The 23,520-nt window shown below is 42.1% G+C and overlaps 1 protein-coding gene across 1 annotated transcript in view; it reads right to left on the bottom strand.

The window, feature by feature from the left end:
- LOC147302753 (NACHT, LRR and PYD domains-containing protein 3-like) overlaps positions 1-23,520 on the bottom strand; it is a 135,532-nt gene that overhangs the window by 93,224 nt on the left and 18,788 nt on the right. The window contains exons 4-7 of the mRNA XM_086284400.1: positions 15,282-15,458; positions 12,998-13,174; positions 7,050-7,244; positions 4,745-4,942 (exon numbers count right to left, since the gene is read on the bottom strand). Coding sequence (XP_086140526.1) covers positions 4,745-4,942; positions 7,050-7,244; positions 12,998-13,174; positions 15,282-15,458 — 747 coding nt within the window. The remainder of the gene's footprint in view (positions 1-4,744; positions 4,943-7,049; positions 7,245-12,997; positions 13,175-15,281; positions 15,459-23,520) is intronic.

The following is a 23,520-nucleotide window of genomic DNA, read 5'->3' as shown; positions in this document are numbered from 1 at the left end:
GTTAGCAGTCTGTGTCTTTCTCATTTCTGACTCCTAAAGAGCTGAAAAACACAGGCTGTTATTGGCTGGCTGACACTGGGATTAATGTCCTTGAAGCCAGCAGTCTTTAATGTCCAGGTTCAGAACGGGCAGGTGAAAAACAGTCCTTTATGTCCTCTGATGTTCAATAAACTGTCCTGATTACTGAGGGAGCAGAGAAAGTGTCTCCATCACTCACCACAGCTGGATGCTCTGAAATCCTGGAATCCAGCTGTGGAGAGGAGCGCCGGCGGCGTGGACGCAGTTTAGTAATCAGGGAACGGGAGACAGGAGGGAAACACAGCTGGGACCAATTACACACACGAGACAGGAAACAGTAACACAGGACTGTCAAAGTAAAACAGGAAATATAACACAGAGTCCAAAGTAAGGAGACGTGGGACACAGTGAAGACACAGAAACAGAAACCAGAACTATAATCACAAAACAAACTCAGAAACATAAAGAGTGAATCAGCTGATTCAGTGTTTGTGACAAAAACATGGATCCTGGTTAATAACTTTTATTTGTTTGTTTCTGTATTATTTTGTGTATCGTTCTTATGAGCTGTTGTTTTGTCAGTGAAATATTATTTCATTGTTTTAAGCTTTTTGTTGACTTTGAAGTGCTTAAGTTGATATTTTTGAACATTTAATTTGTTCGATTATTGTCGAGTCGATAAAACTGTCAAACGCACAGCTGCTTCCAGCACGGCCGGAGGAGAGGTGGCCGAGCAGACGCACAACACACACAGCTCACAGGTTTGCATTTCTATATATTGCAGATGTTGCAGAAATTGAGAGTAAAGAACTCAGAGATCCAGCGCTGTCTCCTGCCCCTTATTTATACACCACAACACAACGACAGGCGTAACTCACACAAACGGGTAACATGAGGCTCAGATGCTTTGGACGTGTTCACATATACTGGACACAGAATGATGAAGATGGAGCTGCAGGAAGGAGGAAAAGAGGAAAAACACAGAAAAGATTCACAGATGTGGTGAAAAAGGACACGACAGCTTCTGTTTGTTAGTTTGGTTTTTCTTTATTTGGTAAAGATTCAGAAATAAAGAGAAGATCACATGTTTGAATATTATATTAACGTTCTGTAATTACAACAAGTTGTAAAATCTTTCCAGAGTGAGACAGAGACTGTGCAGAGACTGTAGAAGGACAGAGCAGCAGCAGAGCAGTCCAGATACACTGATGATCCTCTGTCAGATCCAGAGGGACACACAGGGCTGATGCTGGACTCTACATTGTGTCTGACAGTGGAGCTGTTCTCAGAGCAGTTCACTCTGCAGCACTGACAGTCATCTGCACTTCATTCCTCTGTCAGTCACTGCTGGATGAAGCTCTCCTCTCCACCTCCCAGTAACATGGCCCAGTCAGAGCGTCTCTACACACAAGCTGCTGCTGCTTCAACCTCTCTGGATCATCAGGACACAGCTGCTCCTCTCTCAGCACACACACCGTCCTGTTTACCATCATCGCCACCACCTGCAGAGAGAAGGAGGAAGAGCAGAGGAGATAAACGAGTGTTTCCAGAGACTCTTCATCAGCTGTCAGTCAGTGATGCAGCACATCCAGTATAAAGAGCAGCAGGGACGTCAGTGCTGGGACTGTACTAGGACTCATTGTTGCTTCACTTTTTCTAATCTTTGGATTTTTATTGAAGTTGCTGAAAATGTTTTTCCCTCCTAGTTTGAGTTTGGACTTTCATTCATTAGAAGAACCTTGGTGTGTCCACTCTGAGCTCTGTAGGAACCCCAACAACAAGCCCAACAATCCAGATGGACGGTTCCAGCTGTTAACTGGAGGAATTCCATCCAAACATCTGCTCTCACTAAATTCTTCCTCACCTACAGACTGTGTTCTTCACTGCTTTAAACTTGGAAATCAATGCAGTCATTGGTCTGCGTGCTGCTTTGTTCAGAGAGCTGATTGGCTGTTGACAGTGTTTGATCAGAGCGTGTCAGCCGTTACTATGGTGACCATAAAGGTGAGAAACAGGAAGTGTTTGTGTCCAATCCTGAAGCCTGTCACCGTTCTCCTCTCACAGCTTCACTGAGAAGCTGCAGCTTTACAGGAAACACTGGATCTTTGTTTCATACTGACTGTGTTTAGTACAATACTGCTGACAGCACCACCCACTCACTCCATCACTCTACTGACCACAGAGTCTCCAGTCTGTAGTCTGGACTCTTCTTAAGATCAGACAGCTGCTTCACATCTGGATCCTTCAGGTAGTTGTATCTCAGGTGCAGCTGTCTCAGATGGGAGGGGTTGGACTTCAGTGCTGCTGCCAGATAATCACAGCTGATCTCTGACAAACCACAGCTGTCCAATCTGTATAAAGAATGAAAGATGTAAGTTTATTAGACAAAGTGCTTGAAATCATTCAGTGTTTCATCATCTGTTCAGAGCTGAAGAAGGTTCAGAATGTAGAAGTTTAGAAAATGGAAACTCCAAACAGCTGAAGCCAACAGGAAGCAGCTTCAAACAGGAAACTGTGCAGAGTTTCAGACTATATGTCCTGATGCAGCCAGTTGGATTTTGGAGATTTGAATCTCTGTTCTGTGACTAAGTCCTTGAATCATTTCTTCCAGTTGGTCCAACAAGACAGACTAAGTATTGGACATGTGTTGTGGCTCCATCAGGGGAGCTTCTAAATGTGATGTGATGGCCCCTCTGGGTCTGTCAGGTCACAGCACTGAAGAGAGCTCAAACTGGGCACACAGTTGTTCCAGTCTGGACCAAAGACTCGATACTGGGACTGAGGGACTGCTTTGACTGCACCCACTGGGACTTTTTAAAGGCTCATGTTCTCACTTAGATCATCGATTTCTACTGACATTTCTTTCTGGGAAAAATGGGGATTACTTTGGAAACAGGAAGTATTTTCCCCAATAAGCAGCCCTGGATTAGTAAATCACTCCAACATGTTCTCAGGCAGAAGAAGCTGTCTTGTTATGAGGGAGAGAAGAAAAAGATTGAGGCACAGAAACTTGTTGAAAGAGAGATAAAGCAGCTAAAATCAGGTGTAAAAGTAAAGCAGAGGATGAGCTGAATAAAGGACACTCAAGGCTGGCTTGGAAAGGAATGAAGTCCATGTTGGGGATGCAGAACAAGGAGCAAAGATGAATGTGATGCTGAATCAGCAGAAGACTTGGACTCATTTGATTCCAGCTTTGATATCATTGATTTCAATGAAGAGCTTTGTGATTGTAGCAAAGGGCTGGTAGCTCTGAGAGTCCCACTGATGAGGTGTTTGTGTGGAAATCTCTTAGTGGGACCAAAGAGAGAAAAAGCCCTGGTCCTGATGCTGTGGGAGGGAAATGATTGAAGTGTGCTGTGAGGAACTGACTGGGAGATTTTCACACATTTTCCAGTCCTCCTTGGAACAACAGGAAGTTCCCAGCATATGGAAACAAAGGTTAAGTGTCCTATGGCACTCAGTGATGATGGTGCTGTGGCCCCACCACCTCCACCTCTTTGTAAAGGAACTAACTGTAATCTGAAGCTTCAAATGGAACTAAGACTTCCTCCACTAGGTGGCAGTGTCTGATGAGAAAGTGTTAGTGGAGCTGGCCTGGAGTCAGAAACAGGAAGATGCAGGATTTGGGCTGAAATGGGGAAAAGTGGTTAGCACTAGTGCCTTAGAGCAAGAAGGTTGTAGGTTGAAGCTTGTTGGTCAGCTGGGCCTTTCTGTGGAGGTTGGATGTTCTCCCACAGTCCAATGAAATGCTGCTTAGGTTCATTGGTGCTTCTACATTGGCTGTAGGTGTGGATGTGAGGGAGTGCTTCTCTGTCGCTCTCTGTTGGCCCTGTGATGGACTGCTCACCTGTGCAGGTGGACCACGCCTCTTGCCCTATGACAGCTAGGGCACAGGCTGCAGCCCTGTGAGCCTAAGCTGAATAAACAGTTAGCAAAAATGATCCATAGATGGCCTGAAATCCCCCAGTTAGCAGTTTGGTAGATAGCTATGACATGCTAATCCCATCCAGCAGCTGTATTCTACCTGTAAGCTGATCCCTGCTGAGCCAAAGCACTTTTTCATATGCAAATTACAACCTTTAATAGAAACCTATTGGTCAGCATCTTATTAGCCTGCTGTTAGCTTCATTCCACAGAAAACTGAGAGAAACTAACAGAGTTGATAAAGAATAAAGAGAAATGTGCTGATTTAAAGCCTTTGAAGTGCTTCAGATGATCTCTGTCCACTTCTGTCCACTCATTCATTCATGTAAGCTTTCTAATGCAGCTTTGATCTTCACAGTCTGCTTGATGAAACTCATTCTAACCCTGAATGTCAGAGTGTTCCTGCTTCTCTTTCCCATCATTCATGCTGGCAGTGGAGGAGATTTGGATGTTGGACTGTGTTTTGGATGATGTGTGTATGTTTGTGTTGGACTGCTGTCTGTAAAGCAAACGCACATTTTGCTTTGGATTTCAGTGTCAGACAGACTTTAAGGTGCAATGAAGAGTTTGAGAGTTTCACAGTGAATTTTCCAGTGGAGGATTTTTCTTCTTCTTTGAAGGTTTGAAATGTGAACATTGTTCTGCTGCAGTCAATGGACTAAACCAGAGAAGAAGAAAACAGACTTTACCATGAAGATCCTCAGTGTGGATCAGTATAATATCAGCCTGATGTCTGCAGTTTAGTGTCAGCACAACTTTCACATCATATTCATCTCAGCACAACTAAAACATGCTGACTGACCCCAGAGTTTCAAGTTTACATCCTGGACTCTCCAGGAAACCACACAGATGCTTCACTCCTGGATCCTTCAGGTTGTTTTTCTTAATCAAAGACGAGAAGTCATTACTCAGGTTCAGCTCTCTCAGATGGGAGGGGTTGGACTTCAGTGCTGCTGCCAGATAATCACAGCTGATCTCTGACAAACCACAGCTCTTCAATCTGTATAAAGAATGAAAGATGTAAGTTTATTAGACAAAGTGCTTGAAATCATTCAGTGTTTCATCATCTGTTCAGAGCTGAAGAAGGTTCAGAATGTAGAAGTTTAGAAAATGGAAACTCCAAACAGCTGAAGCCAACAGGAAGCAGCTTCAAACAAACACAACAAGAGAAAAAACTCTGAATGTTTCACATTAAAGTCGTACATTTCTCATGAAAACAGGACAAAGACTTGAAAAAGTCGTGTTTTTCCTTCCAGGAACCACATGGCTTCACTTTTAAAGGTGAAGTGTGACAGAAATGGACATATTTGAAGTCCAACACCTTTTTCCAGTCACATTATTAAAGCAGACAAACTACAAGCTCATTTTCATTCCAACAAGTCATCTTCTGACCTGGACTAACAACACTGGTCTCTATGTGCAGCTGGCTGTGAGACCAGTGCTCAGGGAGCGTCTACAAAGTGCAACACTGAAAGAACATCACACACTCATTTGCTTCCAGCACTTTCACACAAACATCTACTGTCATCATTGTCACCAAACTCTGTGGATCCTTTATTGCAAATTCAAATGGGATCAAATGGTCAGACAAAAGAGGCTTATGAGGAAATATGATGAAATGTTGTGTATTAGCAGCAACTTATTGAATCTTTTTCCTCAGAAACCAAACAAAATGATTGACAAACATGTTTTTACAAACTCAGTGTTGGACTTGGATCAGCAGGATAAGCTGATGTTTAAAGGCATTTGAGTCTCGCTGTATGAGAGTCCAGTTCTTACTCAATATTTATGGATGATGTTCTTTCAGTGTTGCACTTTGTCGACGCTCCCTGAGCCTCACAGCCAGCTGCACATGGACCAGCTGACATTACCCAGCATTAGAGGCGGCTGTAAAAAATTCATGTTCCCATTTAAATGGTTTTAATTTGAATAAAACGATGTTGATTCATTCAATCCTGAATCGATGTTTCATATAAATGTATTTTGCCAGAATCTCAGGTTAAAGCTCACAAACTATTTCAACAAGCAGCAAACAGCTAAAACAGTAAATGAGAGCAGCTAAACACACAAAGATGGAAACACAGAGCGTGGATCGTTCACTCCACGGCACGTACACGGACACGCCGTCGGGGCTGAAAGTGGACAGCTCACAGATCCTGAAGCTGCAGGTTTCATCTGTCTCCAACCAAAACTGAGTGAAGCAGCAGCAAAAGAAGATCCAAACTCTGCTTCACGTTTGATCAATATGCTCATGAATTCTCTCTGACTTTGGCTGTTCCTGACTGCACAGCTCTCTCTCTCTCAGTGTACTCCAAGAACAGCTTCAAACATCTGTTTCTGCATCATTCACTGTTTATTAGCCACCAGTCTGCTGTTGTGTTCAGTGCTGTCGGCCTTTGACAGTAAAGCCTCATTTCTGCTGTTCCATGGAAACTTTTTAAAATGATGACAGATTACAAACTCTCAGCTGTGTCTGTAATCAAACCTCTGTAACTTTGCTTCACTTCAGCAGCATCAGCTCATGTTCACATGTTGCTTCATGGTTTGCTTCAGTTTTTGATCGACTGCAGAATATTTTGAAGGTTATCTGCTATAAAAAGCCAGAAGAGGAAAATCTGCTTCATGTGTTTCTGTTTGATCCTCAGTGACTTTGACACAAAGGCCTCTGCTCTGATGATCACACCTCTGATCAAGTCTCACAGTGTCACAACTGATAAATGATCAGAGTTAGAATATTTCTGACTGTCTGCTGTGTGCCGTGACCTTTGACCTGCTAAAGACAGTCAGCTGTGGATTATTCATTGTTGTGTCTGATACTTAGAACTGTGAGGAAGAAGCTACACAGTTAATCAGGGTCCCCTCTCTCTGAATCAGGAAAGGTGGGCAGGCCGCGTGTGGGCCGCGGGCCATACGTTGAGTATCACTGTTTGAAATGTGAACATTGTTCTGCTGCAGTCAATGGACTAAACCAGAGAAGAAGAAAACAGACTTTACCATGAAGATCCTCAGTGTGGATCAGTATAATATCAGCCTGATGTCTGCAGTTTAGTGTCAGCACAACTTTCACATCATATTCATCTCAGCACAACTAAAACATGCTGACTGACCTCAGAGTTTCAAGTTTACATCCTGGACTCTCCAGGAAACCACACAGATGCTTCACTCCTGAATCCTGCACGTTGTTCTTATTCAAAGACAAGGAGTCATTACTCAGGTCCAGCTCTCTCAGATGGGAGGGGTTGGACTTCAGTGCTGCTGCCAGATAATCACAGCTGATCTCTGACAAACCACAGTCCTTCAATCTGTATAAAGAATGAAAGATGTAAGTTTATTAGACAAAGTGCTTGAAATCATTCAGTGTTTCATCATCTGTTCAGAGCTGAAGAAGGTTCAGAATGTAGAAGTTTAGAAAATGGAAACTCCAAACAGCTGAAGCCAACAGGAAGCAGCTTCAAACAAACACAACAAGAGAAAAAACTCTGAATGTTTCACATTAAAGTCGTACATTTCTCATAAAAACAGGACAAAGACTTGAAAAAGTCGTGTTTTTCCTTCCAGGAACCACATGGCTTCACTTTTAAAGGTGAAGTGTGACAGAAATGGACATATTTGAAGTCCAACACCTTTTTCCAGTCACATTATTAAAGCAGACAAACTACAAGCTCATTTTCATTCCAACAAGTCATCTTCTGACCTGGACTAACAACACTGGTCTCTATGTGCAGCTGGCTGTGAGACCAGTGCTCAGGGAGCGTCTACAAAGTGCAACACTGAAAGAACATCACACACTCATTTGCTTCCAGCACTTTCACACAAACATCTACTGTCATTATTGTCACCAAACTCTGTGGATCCTTTATTGCAAATTCAAATGGGATCAAATGGTCAGACAAAAGAGGGTTATGAGGAAATATAATAATAATAATAATAAACTTTATTTATAAAGCACACTTAAAAACCAAGGGTATGCCAAGGTGCTTAACAAGTAAAATAGAGTATAGGAGGAGGATAATAGAAATAGGACCAAAGCAAGTACTAAATATGCAAACAGATAACTGTCACTAATACATAGGAAAGCAACAGGTACAGAGCAAACAAGAATTTAAATGAGCATAGAAGTGCATGATATAAAATCATAAAAGAAATATTAACTAGAGGGAAAGGCAAGATTGAATAAGTGGGTTTTTAATCGTGATTTGAACAGTGCAATGGAGTCAGATGCGCGGAGGTCGAGAGGAAGGGTATTCCACAGTACCGGGGCAGCCAGAGCAAACGCACGGTCACCCCGGGACTTCAGTCGAGATCTGGGTTGGGTCAGAAGTAGTTGAGTGGCAGATCTGAGTGTTCTAGCAGGAGTATGTGGTTTGAGAAGTTCACTAAGGTAACTTGGCGCTAATTTATTAATAGTTTTGAAAGTAAGGAGTAATATTTTAAATTGAATACGGTACTTTATGGGCAGCCAATGCAGGCTAGCTAGGACAGGGGTAATATGGCAAAATTTCCTGGTACCAGTCAAAAGGCGGGCTGCTGCATTTTGGACTGTTTGCAGTTTAAGAAGAAGAGAAGAGGGAAGACCATAGTACAAGGAGTTACAATAATCCAACCTGGAGGTCACAAAAGCGTGAATAAGCTTCTCCAGGTCCTCATGCGGAATATAATGCCTAGCCTTAGAGATAAGGCGCAGTTGGTGGAAGCTAGATCTCACTACAGCAGACACTTGCTTATCGAGTTTGAGCGAGCTATCCAGCAGTACACCCAAGTTACTGACATAGTCACAAGAAAAACTAGCAAAGGAACCCAGGGCAGCACAGAGTTGGGCACGAGGGATTTTACTGTTGAACACCACAATCTCAGTCTTCTTATCATTTAAAACGAGGGAATTACTCAGGAACCATTCTTTGACCTCCCGCATGCATTCTTGAAAGTAGTGCAGGGACACAGCAAGGTCGTCAGTAAGTTCAAAATAGATCTGTATGTCATCGGCATAAAAGTGGAAGGCGATATTGTATTTTTCAAAGATTGTGCCTAGAGGGAGCAAATACAATGAGAAGAGAATAGGGCCTAAAACTGATCCTTGAGGCACACCACAACAGACCGGAGCGGAGGAAGAGGAGAAGGTGCCTAAGTGAACTGATAAGGATCTATCAGCGAGGTATGATTTAAACCAGTCGAGGGCAGTGCCTCTAATACCCACACAGTGTGCTCAAGTCTTAGTAATAAAATGTTATGGTCTACCATATCAAAGGCCGAAGAGAGGTCCAGTAAAACTAGGACCATAGAGCGTCCAGTATCAGTGATTACAAGAATATCATTAAGAACTCTAACCAACGCTGTTTCAGTGCTATGCAATGGCTTAAAGGCAGATTGAAATTTCTCAGCAATATTGTTCGTGTCCAAGTACGCCTGGAATTGGGAGAGAACTAGTCTCTCCAGGATCTTGGACAAGAACGAAAGCTTAGAGATCGGTCTATAGTTTGAAAGGTCATAACAGTCAGAATTTCTTTTTTTAAGAATCGGGTGGACTACAGCATGCTTAAAGGACAAAGGAACACAGCCTGAGAGCAAGGAAAAGTTCATAAGAAATAGGATACTAGGTCCGATTACATCAAAACAGTCCTTAGCTAAACGAGATGGAAGAATGTCAAGCACAGTATTGGTGTTATTCATTTGAGAAACTAGCTGCTTAAGAGTCAAAAGTGACACAGGCTCAAACTGGTGGAAAGTTGAAATGCACTCAGGAATGGGGAGAGGATATAAAGCAGGGGGAAGGGAGGACTTAAGGGATGAGACCTTTTTTAAAAAGTGAGTTTGAAATCGCTCACAAAGACCCTGAGAATGAGTTAAAGGCATGTCCGGGGAAGGGTTAACCACAGAGTTAAAAATTTTAAATAAGGTACGGGGGTTATGGTCATTGGCCAGGATGATTTTGGACAAGAAGGACGCTTTGGCCGTTTTAGCAGCACTTTGGAATTTTAAGCGGCTAGTCCGTAGCATGTCATGGGAAACCTGAAGTTTATCTTTTTTCCACCTTCTCTCAGCGCGCCGACACACGCGACGTAAGGCGCGCGTAGTGTCATTAAGCCAACACTGAGAGTAGGTTCTAGGGCGCTTCATCTTAATGGGGGCAACAGTATCAAGGATTGAAGAAATCAGCGATAGGAAGGAATTAGCACAGTCATCAACCGAGTGAAAAGAACAACAGTCGAGAGTGACAGATGCAGAATCCAAGAAAGACATAGAGAAGTTTGACATCACTTCAGCATTAATTACACGTAGCGGGCGAAGGGGAGCCGCAGGATGTAGTTCATTAGTGCATAAGCCAGTATCAAATATAACTGGGAAATGATCCGAGATCCCAGCGTCACTTATATCCTTGATACAAATGTCCAGACCATATGAGAAAACCAAGTCCAAAGTATGTCCTTTAACATGCGTTGGGTCATTAACCCACTGAGCCAGGTTAAAAGAGTCCGTTAAGGCAAGGAAGTCTTTAGCAAATGAGTCATCCTTACAGCAAGTGTGTATGTTAAAATCACCGACAATGAGAACACAACCATACTTAAAAAGAACGGAGCCTAGGAGATCAGCAAAGTCCGTGATAAAATATTTGCTATATTTAGGCGGTCGATAAACCACCACGCAGAGTGTGGTCGTGGATGCAGTCATCTCCAATAATTGGACTTCAAAGCTAGAGTAGGTAGGTGAGGGTAGCTGCCGAACTGCATACGAATTCTTAAAAACCGAGGCTACGCCGCCACCCCTACCAGTAAGCCTTGGTGAGCTAAAAGCAACACAGTCCGACGGAAGAAGTTCAGTAAAAGGGATGAACTCACCAGGACGAATCCAGGTTTCAGTCAGGAATAAGGCATCAATCCCATTAGTGGAGATGAAGTCATTTAAAAGAAAGGTCTTATTGACCAGCGACCTGACATTAAGCAATGCCATCCGTATCCTAGGGGCTAAGTAGCCACGGGTGGTGCGTCGTAGGACACTTAGGTTGCTTCGGCAAACGCCGCGTCGGAGCGATGTTATCCAAACCCGAGCAGGAGAACATGCCACAGGAATCGCAGGGTAGACTTCGTGGTCGGCCAAGCAGATCCAACGGTGGGTGAGCAACTTAGCATCAGAGCGCTCCTGGGAAGGAGGGAAAGAAGATAAAATATCCAGGCTGGCATGTGGGTAGCCTGTGGCTCTGGCTTTAAAGTAGAGCCTGAAGCGAACGCGACGGCTGCTCCTTCTACCGCGTTTCCTATAGCGTTTCTTGTGTAGATTCGGAATAGGTAGGTGGAGGAAGCCGGTCGGAGGGTCCGGTCGGGGCGCGGTGGCGTCACTCAGGTTCCAGCAAGGATCAGGCCGAGAGGAATGAGAGAGTCTTAGATTTAAAAGTGTTTGCCTGTCGTATGTAATCAGTGCACAGCCATTAGATGCGCATACAACTAAAAGGATAAAAAAATACAATGCCAAGGTCCATAAAGAGCGTAGAGAGGGTAAGAAGCAGCGAAGCAGATGTAGCCGAGGACGGCAAGCCACGTACACCGGCGCCATCTTGCAAGGCTCAGGGATGAAATGTTGTGTATTAGCAGCAAGTTATTGAATCTTTTTCCTCAGAAACCAAACAAAATGATTGACAAACATGTTTTTACAAACTCAGTGTTGGACTTGGATCAGCAGGATAAGCTGATGTTTAAAGGCATTTGAGTCTCGCTGTATGAGAGTCCAGTTATTACTCAATATTTATGGATGATGTTCTTTCAGTGTTGCACTTTGTAGACGCTCCCTGAGCCTCACAGCCAGCTGCACATGGACCAGCTGACATTACCCAGCATTAGAGGCGGCTGTAAAAAATTCATGTTCCCATTTAAATGGTTTTAATTTGAATAAAACGATGTTGATTCATTCAATCCTGAATCGATGTTTAATATAAATGTATTTTGCCAGAATCTCAGGTTAAAGCTCACAAACTATTTCAACAAGCAGCAAACAGATAAAACAGTAAATGAGAGCAGCTAAACACACAAAGATGGAAACACAGAGCGTGGATCGTTCACTCGACGGCACGTACACGGACACGCCGTCGGGGCTGAAAGTGGACAGCTCACAGATCCTGAAGCTGCAGGTTTCATCTGTCTCCAACCAAAACTGAGTGAAGCAGCAGCAAAAGAAGATCCAAACTCTGCTTCACGTTTGATCAATATGCTCATGAATTCTCTCAGACTTTGGCTGTTCCTGCCTGCACAGCTCTCTCTCTCTCAGTGTACTCCAAGAACAGCTTCAAACATCCGTTTCTGCATCATTCACTGTTTATTAGCCACCAGTCTGCTGTTGTGTTCAGTGCTGTTGGCCTCTGACAGTAAAGCCTCATTTCTGCTGTTCCATGGAAACTTTTTAAAATGATGACAGATTACAAACTCTCAGCTGTGTCTGTAATCAAACCTCTGTAACTTTGCTTCACTTCAGCAGCATCAGCTCATGTTCACATGTTGCTTCATGGTTTGCTTCAGTTTTTGATCGACTGCAGAATATTTTGAAGGTTATCTGCTATAAAAAGCCAGAAGAGGAAAATCTGCTTCATGTGTTTCTGTTTGATCCTCAGTGACTTTGACACAAAGGCCTCTGCTGTGATGATCACACCTCTGATCAAGTCTCACAGTGTCACAACTGATAAATGATCAGAGTTAGAATATTTCTGACTGTCTGCTGTGTGCCGTGACCTTTGACCTGCTAAAGACAGTCAGCTGTGGATTATTCATTGTTGTGTCTGATACTTAGAACTGTGAGGAAGAAGCTACACAGTTAATCAGGGTCCCCTCTCTCTGAATCAGGAAAGGTGGGCAGGCCGCGTGTGGGCCGCGGGCCATACGTTGAGTATCACTGTTTGAAATGTGAACATTGTTCTGCTGCAGTCAATGGACTAAACCAGAGAAGAAGAAAACAGACTTTACCATGAAGATCCTCAGTGTGGATCAGTATAATATCAGCCTGATGTCTGCAGTTTAGTGTCAGCACAACTTTCACATCATATTCATCTCAGCACAACTAAAACATGCTGACTGACCTCAGAGTTTCAAGTTTACATCCTGGACTCTCCAGGAAACCACACAGATGCTTCACTCCTGGATCCTGCAGGTTGTTGTTCCAGCTCAGGTCCAGCTGTCTCAGATGGGAGGGGTTGGACTTCAGCGCTGCTGCCAGATAATCACAGCTGATCTCTGACAAACCACAGCTCTTCAATCTGTATAAAGAATGAAAGATGTAAGTTTATTAGACAAAGTGCTTGAAATCATTCAGTGTTTCATCATCTGTTCAGAGCTGAAGAAGGTTCAGAATGTAGAAGTTTAGAAAATGGAAACTCCAAACAGCTGAAGCCAACAGGAAGCAGCTTCAAACAAACACAACAAGAGAAAAAACTCTGAATGTTTCACATTAAAGTCGTACATTTCTCATAAAAACAGGACAAAGACTTGAAAAAGTCGTGTTTTTCCTTCCAGGAACCACATGGCTTCACTTTTAAAGGTGAAGTGTGACAGAAATGGACATATTTGAAGTCCAACACCTTTTTCCAGTCACATTATTAAAGCAGACAAACTACAAGCTCATTTTCATTCCAACAAGTCATCTTCTGACCTGGACTAACAACACTGGTCTCTATGTGCAGCTGGCTGTGAGACCAGTGCTCAGGGAGCGTCTACAAAGTGCAACACTGAAAGAACATCACACACTCATTTGCTTCCAGCACTTTCACACAAACATCTACTGTCATTATTGTCACCAAACTCTGTGGATCCTTTATTGCAAATTCAAATGGGATCAAATGGTCAGACAAAAGAGGGTTATGAGGAAATATGATGAAATGTTGTGTATTAGCAGCAACTTATTGAATCTTTTTCCTCAGAAACCAAACAAAATGATTGACAAACATGTTTTTACAAACTCAGTGTTGGACTTGGATCAGCAGGATAAGCTGATGTTTAAAGGCATTTGAGTCTCGCTGTATGAGAGTCCAGTTCTTACTCAATATTTATGGATGATGTTCTTTCAGTGTTGCACTTTGTAGACGCTCCCTGAGCCTCACAGCCAGCTGCACATGGACCAGCTGACATTACCCAGCATTAGAGGCGGCTGTAAAAAATTCATGTTCCCATTTAAATGGTTTTAATTTGAATAAAACGATGTTGATTCATTCAATCCTGAATCGATGTTTAATATAAATGTATTTTGCCAGAATCTCAGGTTAAAGCTCACAAACTATTTCAACAAGCAGCAAATAGCTAAAACAGTAAATGAGAGCAGCTAAACACACAAAGATGGAAACACAGAGCGTGGATCGTTCACTCGACGGCACGTACACGGACACGCCGTCGGGGCTGAAAGTGGACAGCTCACAGATCCTGAAGCTGCAGGTTTCATCTGTCTCCAACCAAAACTGAGTGAAGCAGCAGCAAAAGAAGATCCAAACTCTGCTTCACGTTTGATCAATATGCTCATGAATTCTCTCAGACTTTGGCTGTTCCTGCCTGCACAGCTCTCTCTCTCTCAGTGTACTCCAAGAACAGCTTCAAACATCTGTTTCTGCATCATTCACTGTTTATTAGCCACCAGTCTGCTGTTGTGTTCAGTGCTGTCGGCCTCTGACAGTAAAGCCTCATTTCTGCTGTTCCATGGAAACTTTTTAAAATGATGACAGATTACAAACTCTCAGCTGTGTCTGTAATCAAACCTCTGTAACTTTGCTTCACTTCAGCAGCATCAGCTCATGTTCACATGTTGCTTCATGGTTTGCTTCAGTTTTTGATCGACTGCAGAATATTTTGAAGGTTATCTGCTATAAAAAGCCAGAAGAGGAAAATCTGCTTCATGTGTTTCTGTTTGATCCTCAGTGACTTTGACACAAAGGCCTCTGCTGTGATGATCACACCTCTGATCAAGTCTCACAGTGTCACAACTGATAAATGATCAGAGTTAGAATATTTCTGACTGTCTGCTGTGTGCCGTGACCTTTGACCTGCTAAAGACAGTCAGCTGTGGATTATTCATTGTTGTGTCTGATACTTAGAACTGTGAGGAAGAAGCTACACAGTTAATCAGGGTCCCCTCTCTCTGAATCAGCAAAGGTGGGCAGGCCGCGTGTGGGCCGCGGGCCATACGTTGAGTATCACTGTTTGAAATGTGAACATTGTTCTGCTGCAGTCAATGGACTAAACCAGAGAAGAAGAAAACAGACTTTACCATGAAGATCCTCAGTGTGGATCAGTATAATATCAGCCTGATGTCTGCAGTTTAGTGTCAGCACAACTTTCACATCATATTCATCTCAGCACAACTAAAACATGCTGACTGACCTCAGAGTTTCAAGTTTACATCCTGGACTCTCCAGGAAACCACACAGATGCTTCACTCCTGGATCCTGCAGCTTGTCGTTGTATCTCAGGTCCAGCTGTCTCAGATGGGAGGGGTTGGACTTCAGTGCTGCTGCCAGATAATCACAGCTGATCTCTGACAAACCACAGCTCTCCAATCTGTATAAAGAATGAAAGATGTAAGTTTATTAGACAAAGTGCTTGAAATCATTCAGTGTTTCATCATCTGTTCAGAGCTGAAGAAGGTTCAGAATGTAGAAGTTTAGAAAATGGAAACTCCAAACAGCTGAAGCCAACAGGAAGCAGCTTCAAACAAACACAACAAGAGAAAAAACTCTGAATGTTTCACATTAAAGTCGTACATTTCTCATAAAAACAGGACAAAGACTTGAAAAAGTCGTGTTTTTCCTTCCAGGAACCACATGGCTTCACTTTTAAAGGTGAAGTGTGACAGAAATGGACATATTTGAAGTCCAACACCTTTTTCCAGTCACATTATTAAAGCAGACAAACTACAAGCTCATTTTCATTCCAACAAGTCATCTTCTGACCTGGACTAACAACACTGGTCTCTATGTGCAGCTGGCTGTGAGACCAGTGCTCAGGGAGCGTCTACAAAGTGCAACACTGAAAGAACATCACACACTCATTTGCTTCCAGCACTTTCACACAAACATCTACTGTCATTATTGTCACCAAACTCTGTGGATCCTTTATTGCAAATTCAAATGGGATCAAATGGTCAGACAAAAGAGGGTTATGAGGAAATATGATGAAATGTTGTGTATTAGCAGCAACTTATTGAATCTTTTTCCTCAGAAACCAAACAAAATGATTGACAAACATGTTTTTACAAACTCAGTGTTGGACTTGGATCAGCAGGATAAGCTGATGTTTAAAGGCATTTGAGTCTCGCTGTATGAGAGTCCAGTTCTTACTCAATATTAATCAAAGCTCTGTAACTTTGCTTCACTTCAGCAGCATCAGCTCATGTTCACATGTTGATTCATGGTTTTCATGGTTGATTCACCTCATTTTTAAAAAATGACCTCTGACAGGAAAGTCTCATTTCTGCTGTTGAACCCTGAAGAAATGTAAACTTTCAAAACGATGACAAATTGGAAAACACAGAGCTGTGTCTCTTTTTTTTTGTGTGTCCCGTTTGGATCTTTAGCCATCAGAATTGTTGTCTTAACGCCAAGAAAGATGCCAAGCGGATTTATTTTACCAAGTGGATCATCATGGCCTTTCCATATTGGTCCATTTGATTGACCTTTATTATAATTATGAATTTATTTTATTTTCGGTTGCTACAAACGGGACAGACATGACTGGGGGACAGGACAGGGAGAAAGAATGAAAGAAAGAGAGGGAGAGAAAGAAAACCAAAGGGGAGAAGAGACGGTGAGAAAGGGGGGAAGAAAAAAAGAAAAACAAACAAAACACCTGGATCACCTGTATGGAGAAAAAAAAAACAGAAGAGAAAGCAAGCAACATAATAAAAACAGCACCATCACAATAAACTAGCTAGTAGTAGATAACAGTAGATACTAAATAATAAACGATATTGTGCAGCACGCAAGATAGACAGCGCACAATGTGCTTAGAGGCAGCAGCCATAAAGGTGTAGTCCGCGTCTGTGAACACCCGTGTGTACACCTGTGTGCACACCTGTGTGGATCAGCATGCTTGTATTCCAAAGGTTTCTCCATGTAACGATCTGCTAGGGAGTGTGGGGAGCCATAGCCCCGTCCCCCAGGGTATGAAGCAGGTATGGAGGAGATCCAGGCCCCAGATATCCAGAGGCCCCAGAGTACAAGGACCCGAGGAGGACCACCAAAAGGGGGGGAATCGCCAATCGGCCACCAGGAGTGAGCCGGTACATACATGAGCGCCCAGCCCCAGACGACAAGGACCACCAACACACCAACGTCTGAGGGCATCAGCCACCGGCAGGGAGTGTGGTGAGGGGAGATAGGCCTCCGTACTTTGGAGGGCCTGAGATGTACCCAGAGAGGTTGAGTCTAAGACCCAACCTGACACATAGACACAGACGAACAGGCGCACGCGGACACCAACGTGCATTCCCACCCCATATGCACAACCAAATACTCGGCACTCACCCAACGTGTAGACAGACACAAATAGAAACTGCACAGACCGTCGCACTCCCCAAACATACTCTATATCCCAAGTCCAGGTACCCCCGCCCTCAGAGGGGCAAGCCGCACCTAAACCCAGGAGATGTAACCCTTCTCTCTGGGGCGGAGGCAAGTGGACCACCTCTTTGATTAGAGCTGTGTCTCTAGTCAAAGCAGAGATGGAACGATGCCACTTTTTATGTCCGATATCGATATGAATCCAATATAGTCGATTTTATAATCAAACGTTTTTTTAATATCTTGCTGCATTTTGTATAAGTTCATACTCAAGTTTAAAAAATCTAAACACTAAAGCTGTTCAGTTATACCTGTCTGCAAAAACACACTGCAGCCAAAACATTAGACAATACTGATCTTTGTATTTTGATGCAGACGTCAAAAACTCTTTGGTTGTGAATAAAAGAAGTGCAACATCAGCACAAAATAATGTTTCTATTGAACAACTAACACAAACAGGTTGTAGAATGGAGCCTTTTATACTCACAGCTGAACAGAAACAACATCCAGAGTGGAAAACAGTGCAAACAACTGCAAACAGGCTTCATGACACTCATGTTTGATCAGGATGGATGTCAGTGTGAGCTGTTTCTATCACATTTAACCTCACAATCAATTTTGTCTCATTTCTATACAAAACTTAACACAAGTATGAAAAAAGTGTTTTTGATTGTTTTGTTTTTTGAACCATGAAACTGTTTAACAACACAGTTTGTTTCAAAGTCAAACTTGAGTCTGTCCATCGTTCGGTCAGACTGAGCAATGACAGCACACAGACGTAGACAACAGCTCTCTCAAACACCAAACTCAGGTCCTGTTGATGCTGATATACAGTGACACAGTTACATGGGTGATTCATCCTTTTAACTTTATCTTTAAACAGCTGCAGCTTTCACTGACAGCGCATGTGGTACTTTAACCTTTGGACTGTTTTCATCAGTTAATTATGGAGTTACTACAAAGAGTGAAACTATAGGATGATCTGTCTGCTGTCACTGGGTGGTGCTGAGGTCTGAATCTGAGGACGGCTCCTGTAGTCACAACAAGAACACAATCATCACAAACTGAAATATAAATATGATGGAGTAGAGCTTGAATTAGCTCCAGAATTTAAATATCTTGGGGTCATTCTAGACCCAACATTATCCTTCAAGAGTCACATAAATAAAGTGTCCCAGGTACTTAAATTTAATAATCGAAATTTTAATCATATACGTAATAATTTAAATATGAATGTTGCAAAAACTTATTTTTACTCAATGATCATCTCTCATATGGACTATTGTTTGACGTCCTGGTCACTTGCTTGTCCAACAACACTTAAAACTATTGAAAACATTTATAAAAGAAGTTTAAAACTACTTGACAAAAAACCGACTTCCCACCACCACTGTCATGTGTTAAAAAACATAAATTACTGAACTTCAATAACTAGGTGAAACTTAAAAGAGTGAGTTTAATATATAAAGTCTTACACTCCCTTGCTCCACCACCATTAAAGCAGTTCATTAGGCATAAAGAAAGCTCAGACAGGACCACTCGAGCTACAATCCGAGGAGACTTGTTTATACCCCACAGACGGACAGCATTTGGGCAGAACGTCCTCTCTGTCCAGGGAGGCCATCTGTGGAACAGTCTTCCTCAACCCATTAGAGAATGCTCTACACTCAGTTTGTTTAAGGCAAAGGTGAAAAACTGGTTATGGACAAATCAAGTGTGCGATCATGTATGAATTGTATAGTTTTAATGTTTTATTTGGGAACAGAATGGTGTGTGTGTGTAAGTTTGGTGACGGAGTTTTTATTATGAATGAATGATGAATTTTTATGAATTATTATGTCTATTTTTTATGCTTAAGGACAACAGATGGAAATTAGTCCTTGGCTATAATCTGGTATGTTTACATTCATGTAATTTTTTTTTTTTACATTTATGTTCATTAACATGCACTGTCCTAAATAAATAAATAAATAAATAAATAAAGTTTATCTCTCAAATCTGAAATAAAGCTGATCCTTCTGTCCTCCCACACTCGGGAGTGTTCTTCTCTTCTCTTACATTTTTTCAGTCCTACAGTTCTGCTGACAGCTGACATATGAGCTGTTTATTTAAAAAAAGCCTTATATACGAACAGATGTTCCTATATCATGTTCACCTTTGAGTTGTTGGAGCTTTATAAATGGACATCTGCAAAGATGTGATGATGGAGCAGGTTTCAGTGCTGCTGCATCCTGGTCACAACATACGGAGGTGGTATCAGCACTGGTATCAGCACTGGTATCAGCACTGGTATTGAAGAAGAAATATTAATGCTTCAAACTATTTGTCTTAAAGGATGGAAGCTGTACAGAGTTCTGCACATGTGTCTTTGTGAACATACCTCATTAACAATATTTCAGACAGTTTTTAACCTGAATATTTGCAACAAACTCAGTATAAAAAATACAGTCAGTGCTAAAAAATTAATCAGTCGAAAAATTAAAATTTTAACTTAAGCTGCCAAGAGGAAGTCGTTGGTTTCAGTAAATATCGGGCTTTGCTATTTGATCGGTTTTTACAGATTAATGAGGAGTTACTGAAGTGCCAGGTTTTTAAAGTAGGTGTTACTGTCTTTACACATGTGGAGACTGAAAACATGGTGCTGTTTAATAAGATATTTAATATTCAGCTCTGCACAGGAGCTGCAGCGGGGTGCAGCCTGTTGCCTTTACAGTATAATACTTGTAATAAAAGTACAGTAACGGTAATTAGTGACTGAGCAGCCCGGGGCGTTTCTCTTGATTTCTTTAGTCAGAGTAAATTCATTCACCTGCACGGGTTAGCTAAACAAACCCTGACAGCCGAGTGCTCATCTTAGCTAGCTAGGTCTCAGGACCGAGCTAAGGACGGTAGTTACGGAGTAGCTTACAAACACGTTTAACTTACCGAAAAAGTGCAGCGTATGGAGCGCCACGACTGACATAATGAATTAATTAAATACACCATTAAATAATGAATTAAATGTGGCAATAATTAATTAAAATTGGAATTAATTAATTAAATAAATAGTTATGACACATTTAATTAATTATTTAATGATATATTTATTTATTTCATTTTGGCAGTCCTGGCGCCTGGCTCTCATCTTGAAATAATTTTATCTGTCAGCCTCACCCATCAAACTCAGGGGGCGGGGTTAACGCTGCCCATGCAGCTTCTCTAACATTTGATTGGTTGCCGTGCAAAGTAAGTCGAAACAGGTCGATCCTAGATAATCGATTGCTTGTGTAGACTTGGGGCAGCCAGGTATCCCAGAATACAGATCAAATCACAGGCAGCAATGGTGGTGGTGTAGTTTTAAAATACCCCGTTTTTCTGTCACCAGCTACACTTTTAACAGTGTTTTAGCCGCGAATGTCGCGCCGTATGTCTGGTCAGGTTGTCAACATAGAACATGTTTGCAAAAGTGCTCAGATGTTTTCAGAGATTTCACTAGCTCTGCTAACAGTCAGCGTGCAGAGTGCACCCAGGGGGTTACGTTAACCGGTTTGTTTACATATTCCACTCTCCGTGTTCCACATGTTGTATCCGCAGATTCTCATTTTCACCGAACGATCGTCTCTTTCCGCCTGGTCTTGTGTCTCTGTGCTTCTGTAACATAAAGAACGAGCTGACATTTTTCTCACGAAACCAGCGATCAGCTCAACAGACCCTCAGTTTACCTGCATGCATCCTCCTCCTCATCTGTCAGCTGTTTAACACCTGGGCCCTATTTCAGAAAGCCGGTTTAGTGCAAACTCTGAGTAAGTATACCCTGAGTTAACGAAAACTCTGGGTTTTCGGTTTCACAAAGCGAGTTTAGATTAATCCTGAGTGAGTTACTATGACGACCAGAGATGGGCAGTAACGCGTTACTGTAATCTGATTACTTTTTTCGAGTAACGAGTAAAGTAAGGGATTACTATTGCAAAATCGGTAATTAGATTACCGTTACTTTCCCGTATGAACGCTGCGTTACTGCGTTACTAAAACCGTGATTTTTTGCGAGAATGTCTCACGACAGTGACGTAAGCGAGTGCGCAGTTAGTGACAACAGCTGTGTGCAGATCAACAATGGATCACATATCCAGTGCGGGAGAGAGTATGAGCGTGCAGCGTTTAAAGCGTGGAAGTACTGACCTTACTTTGAGTTTGATTCCATAAAAAGTGACAAAAACATTAGCGTCCATCGTGCGTGGGAAGAAAACTTCTTTTTACAGCGAAAAAAACCCCTAAACTTCCAAGGAAGCACCAAGAGCGCAACATGTAATGGGAAACTCACAGAGACACTGCCGTATCCTTCCACTGACCGCTGCACACCTGCACCAGGGTAAACCTCCGCCTACTGCAGTCCTGCTTTACAGGTGAAAATAGAGCAACAGGACCGCTGAGTCTTTGACTTTATTTATGTTCTGCTGTGTTTTACTTGCATCTATTTGAAAGAGTGAGTGTAAACACAAAAAATTATTTTATTTTATGTGCTGGAATGTGCAGAAAATAGGTTTAAATGTTAAACTCATTTATTCAAGTCAGAGAATGTTGCATATAATTAAATTTTTGCTTGATGCATAAAGTTAAAAGATTAAAACTGATAAAACAAGTTAAAAAAAGAGACTTTTCCATTTGATTACATTTTGTATGATGGATTATGCAGAAAAAGTAGAATTGGGCTGAAAGATCTATCACTTTATCACCTACTCAGGTTGTAAATCGTGTTTTTAAAAAGTAACTAAGTAACTAAGTAACTAAGTAATTAATTACTTTTGAAAATAAGTAATCAGTAAAGTAACGGGATTACTTTTTTGGGGAAGTAATCAGTAATTAGTTACTGATTACTTTTTTCAAGTAACTTGACCAACACTGATGACGACACACTCCGTGAAGCTAACCTGCTCCCTAGCAGGTTTACTTCAACTAACCCTGACTTTCTCCGCCTCTTTGTCGGAAACCTGACTGTAGGAAGTGTCAGACATGGCGTGCCTCTTCCTTGAAGAGCCAGTAGATGTTGAAGCCCAAATTCTCCGCAGAGCTCTCCACCGGGAGAGAGTGATTAGAGCGCGTTTGGACATTTTATCATTTCCTGATGATTTTCTGTGTGAACGTTACCGTTTTTCAGCACAATCTATAAGTTATTTGAATAACATCCTCAGGCCTAATATTGCTCATGTGACACATCGTGGACATCCTCTCAGTTCTGTACATATTATTTGTATTGCACTTCGTTTTTTTGCAAACGGGAGCCTTCTGTATAATATTGATGACGCTGAGCACGTTTCCAAGGCTACCGTCTGTCGGGCAGTCAGGAATGTTACAGTTGCACTGAAACGTCTCCTGTACTCGTTTGTGGTGTTCCCCGGTCACAGACCCACAAGATTTATCAAAGAGGGATGCCACAAAATTGCAGGTAGCAGAATGAACAAAACTTAATTCATGATGTGGTGATACTTGAACTACTACTTAAATTTTACATTTATTGTCACGGTTCCCAGGCGTGATTGGCTGTATAGATGGCACTCACATTCCAATCATTGCTCCTTCAGTAAATGAAGGAGACTATGTGAACAGGAAGTCTTTCCACAGCATTAATGTACAGGTACATAGTTCCCTGTAGCATTTCAAACTAACAAATTATTTCATTATAGTAATGGATGCTAATTTGTGTTCTCTGCACTGTGAAGATCATATGTGATGCTGCCAACATTATCACAAATGTGGAAGCCAAGTGGCCAGGCTCTGTGAGTGGTGGTGGTGGAGGACCCCCACCTGTTTTTCGGGCCTCCGCTTTTTTTCTGTTGGCCATAACGGGCCACATTTGAGCATACAGAGTAAGCAAATATGTACTTGTAATGTGCTCAGATAATTTCAATAAGTGCTTACAGAAAGAAAATTAATGTAGCCTCTAACTGCAATTGATTTACATGGGACAAACAGACCAAGCACTATGGCTCATAATACAATTACACCTTACCTGTTTGGACTATATTTTTATATTTCATTTTTACTTGCTGCCAGGCACGTTTGGGGCCTGTTGGGTTGCACCTGCG

This window comes from Aulonocara sp. 'chitande type north' Nkhata Bay, linkage group LG23 (genome assembly GCF_057382095.1).
Source record: "Aulonocara sp. 'chitande type north' Nkhata Bay isolate Kocher_YH1m ecotype deep benthic linkage group LG23, A_spYH_male_GT1.1, whole genome shotgun sequence".
In the NCBI taxonomy this organism is placed as follows: Eukaryota; Metazoa; Chordata; class Actinopteri; order Cichliformes; family Cichlidae; genus Aulonocara; species Aulonocara sp. 'chitande type north' Nkhata Bay.
This window is presented reverse-complemented; position numbering and strand designations above follow the sequence as displayed.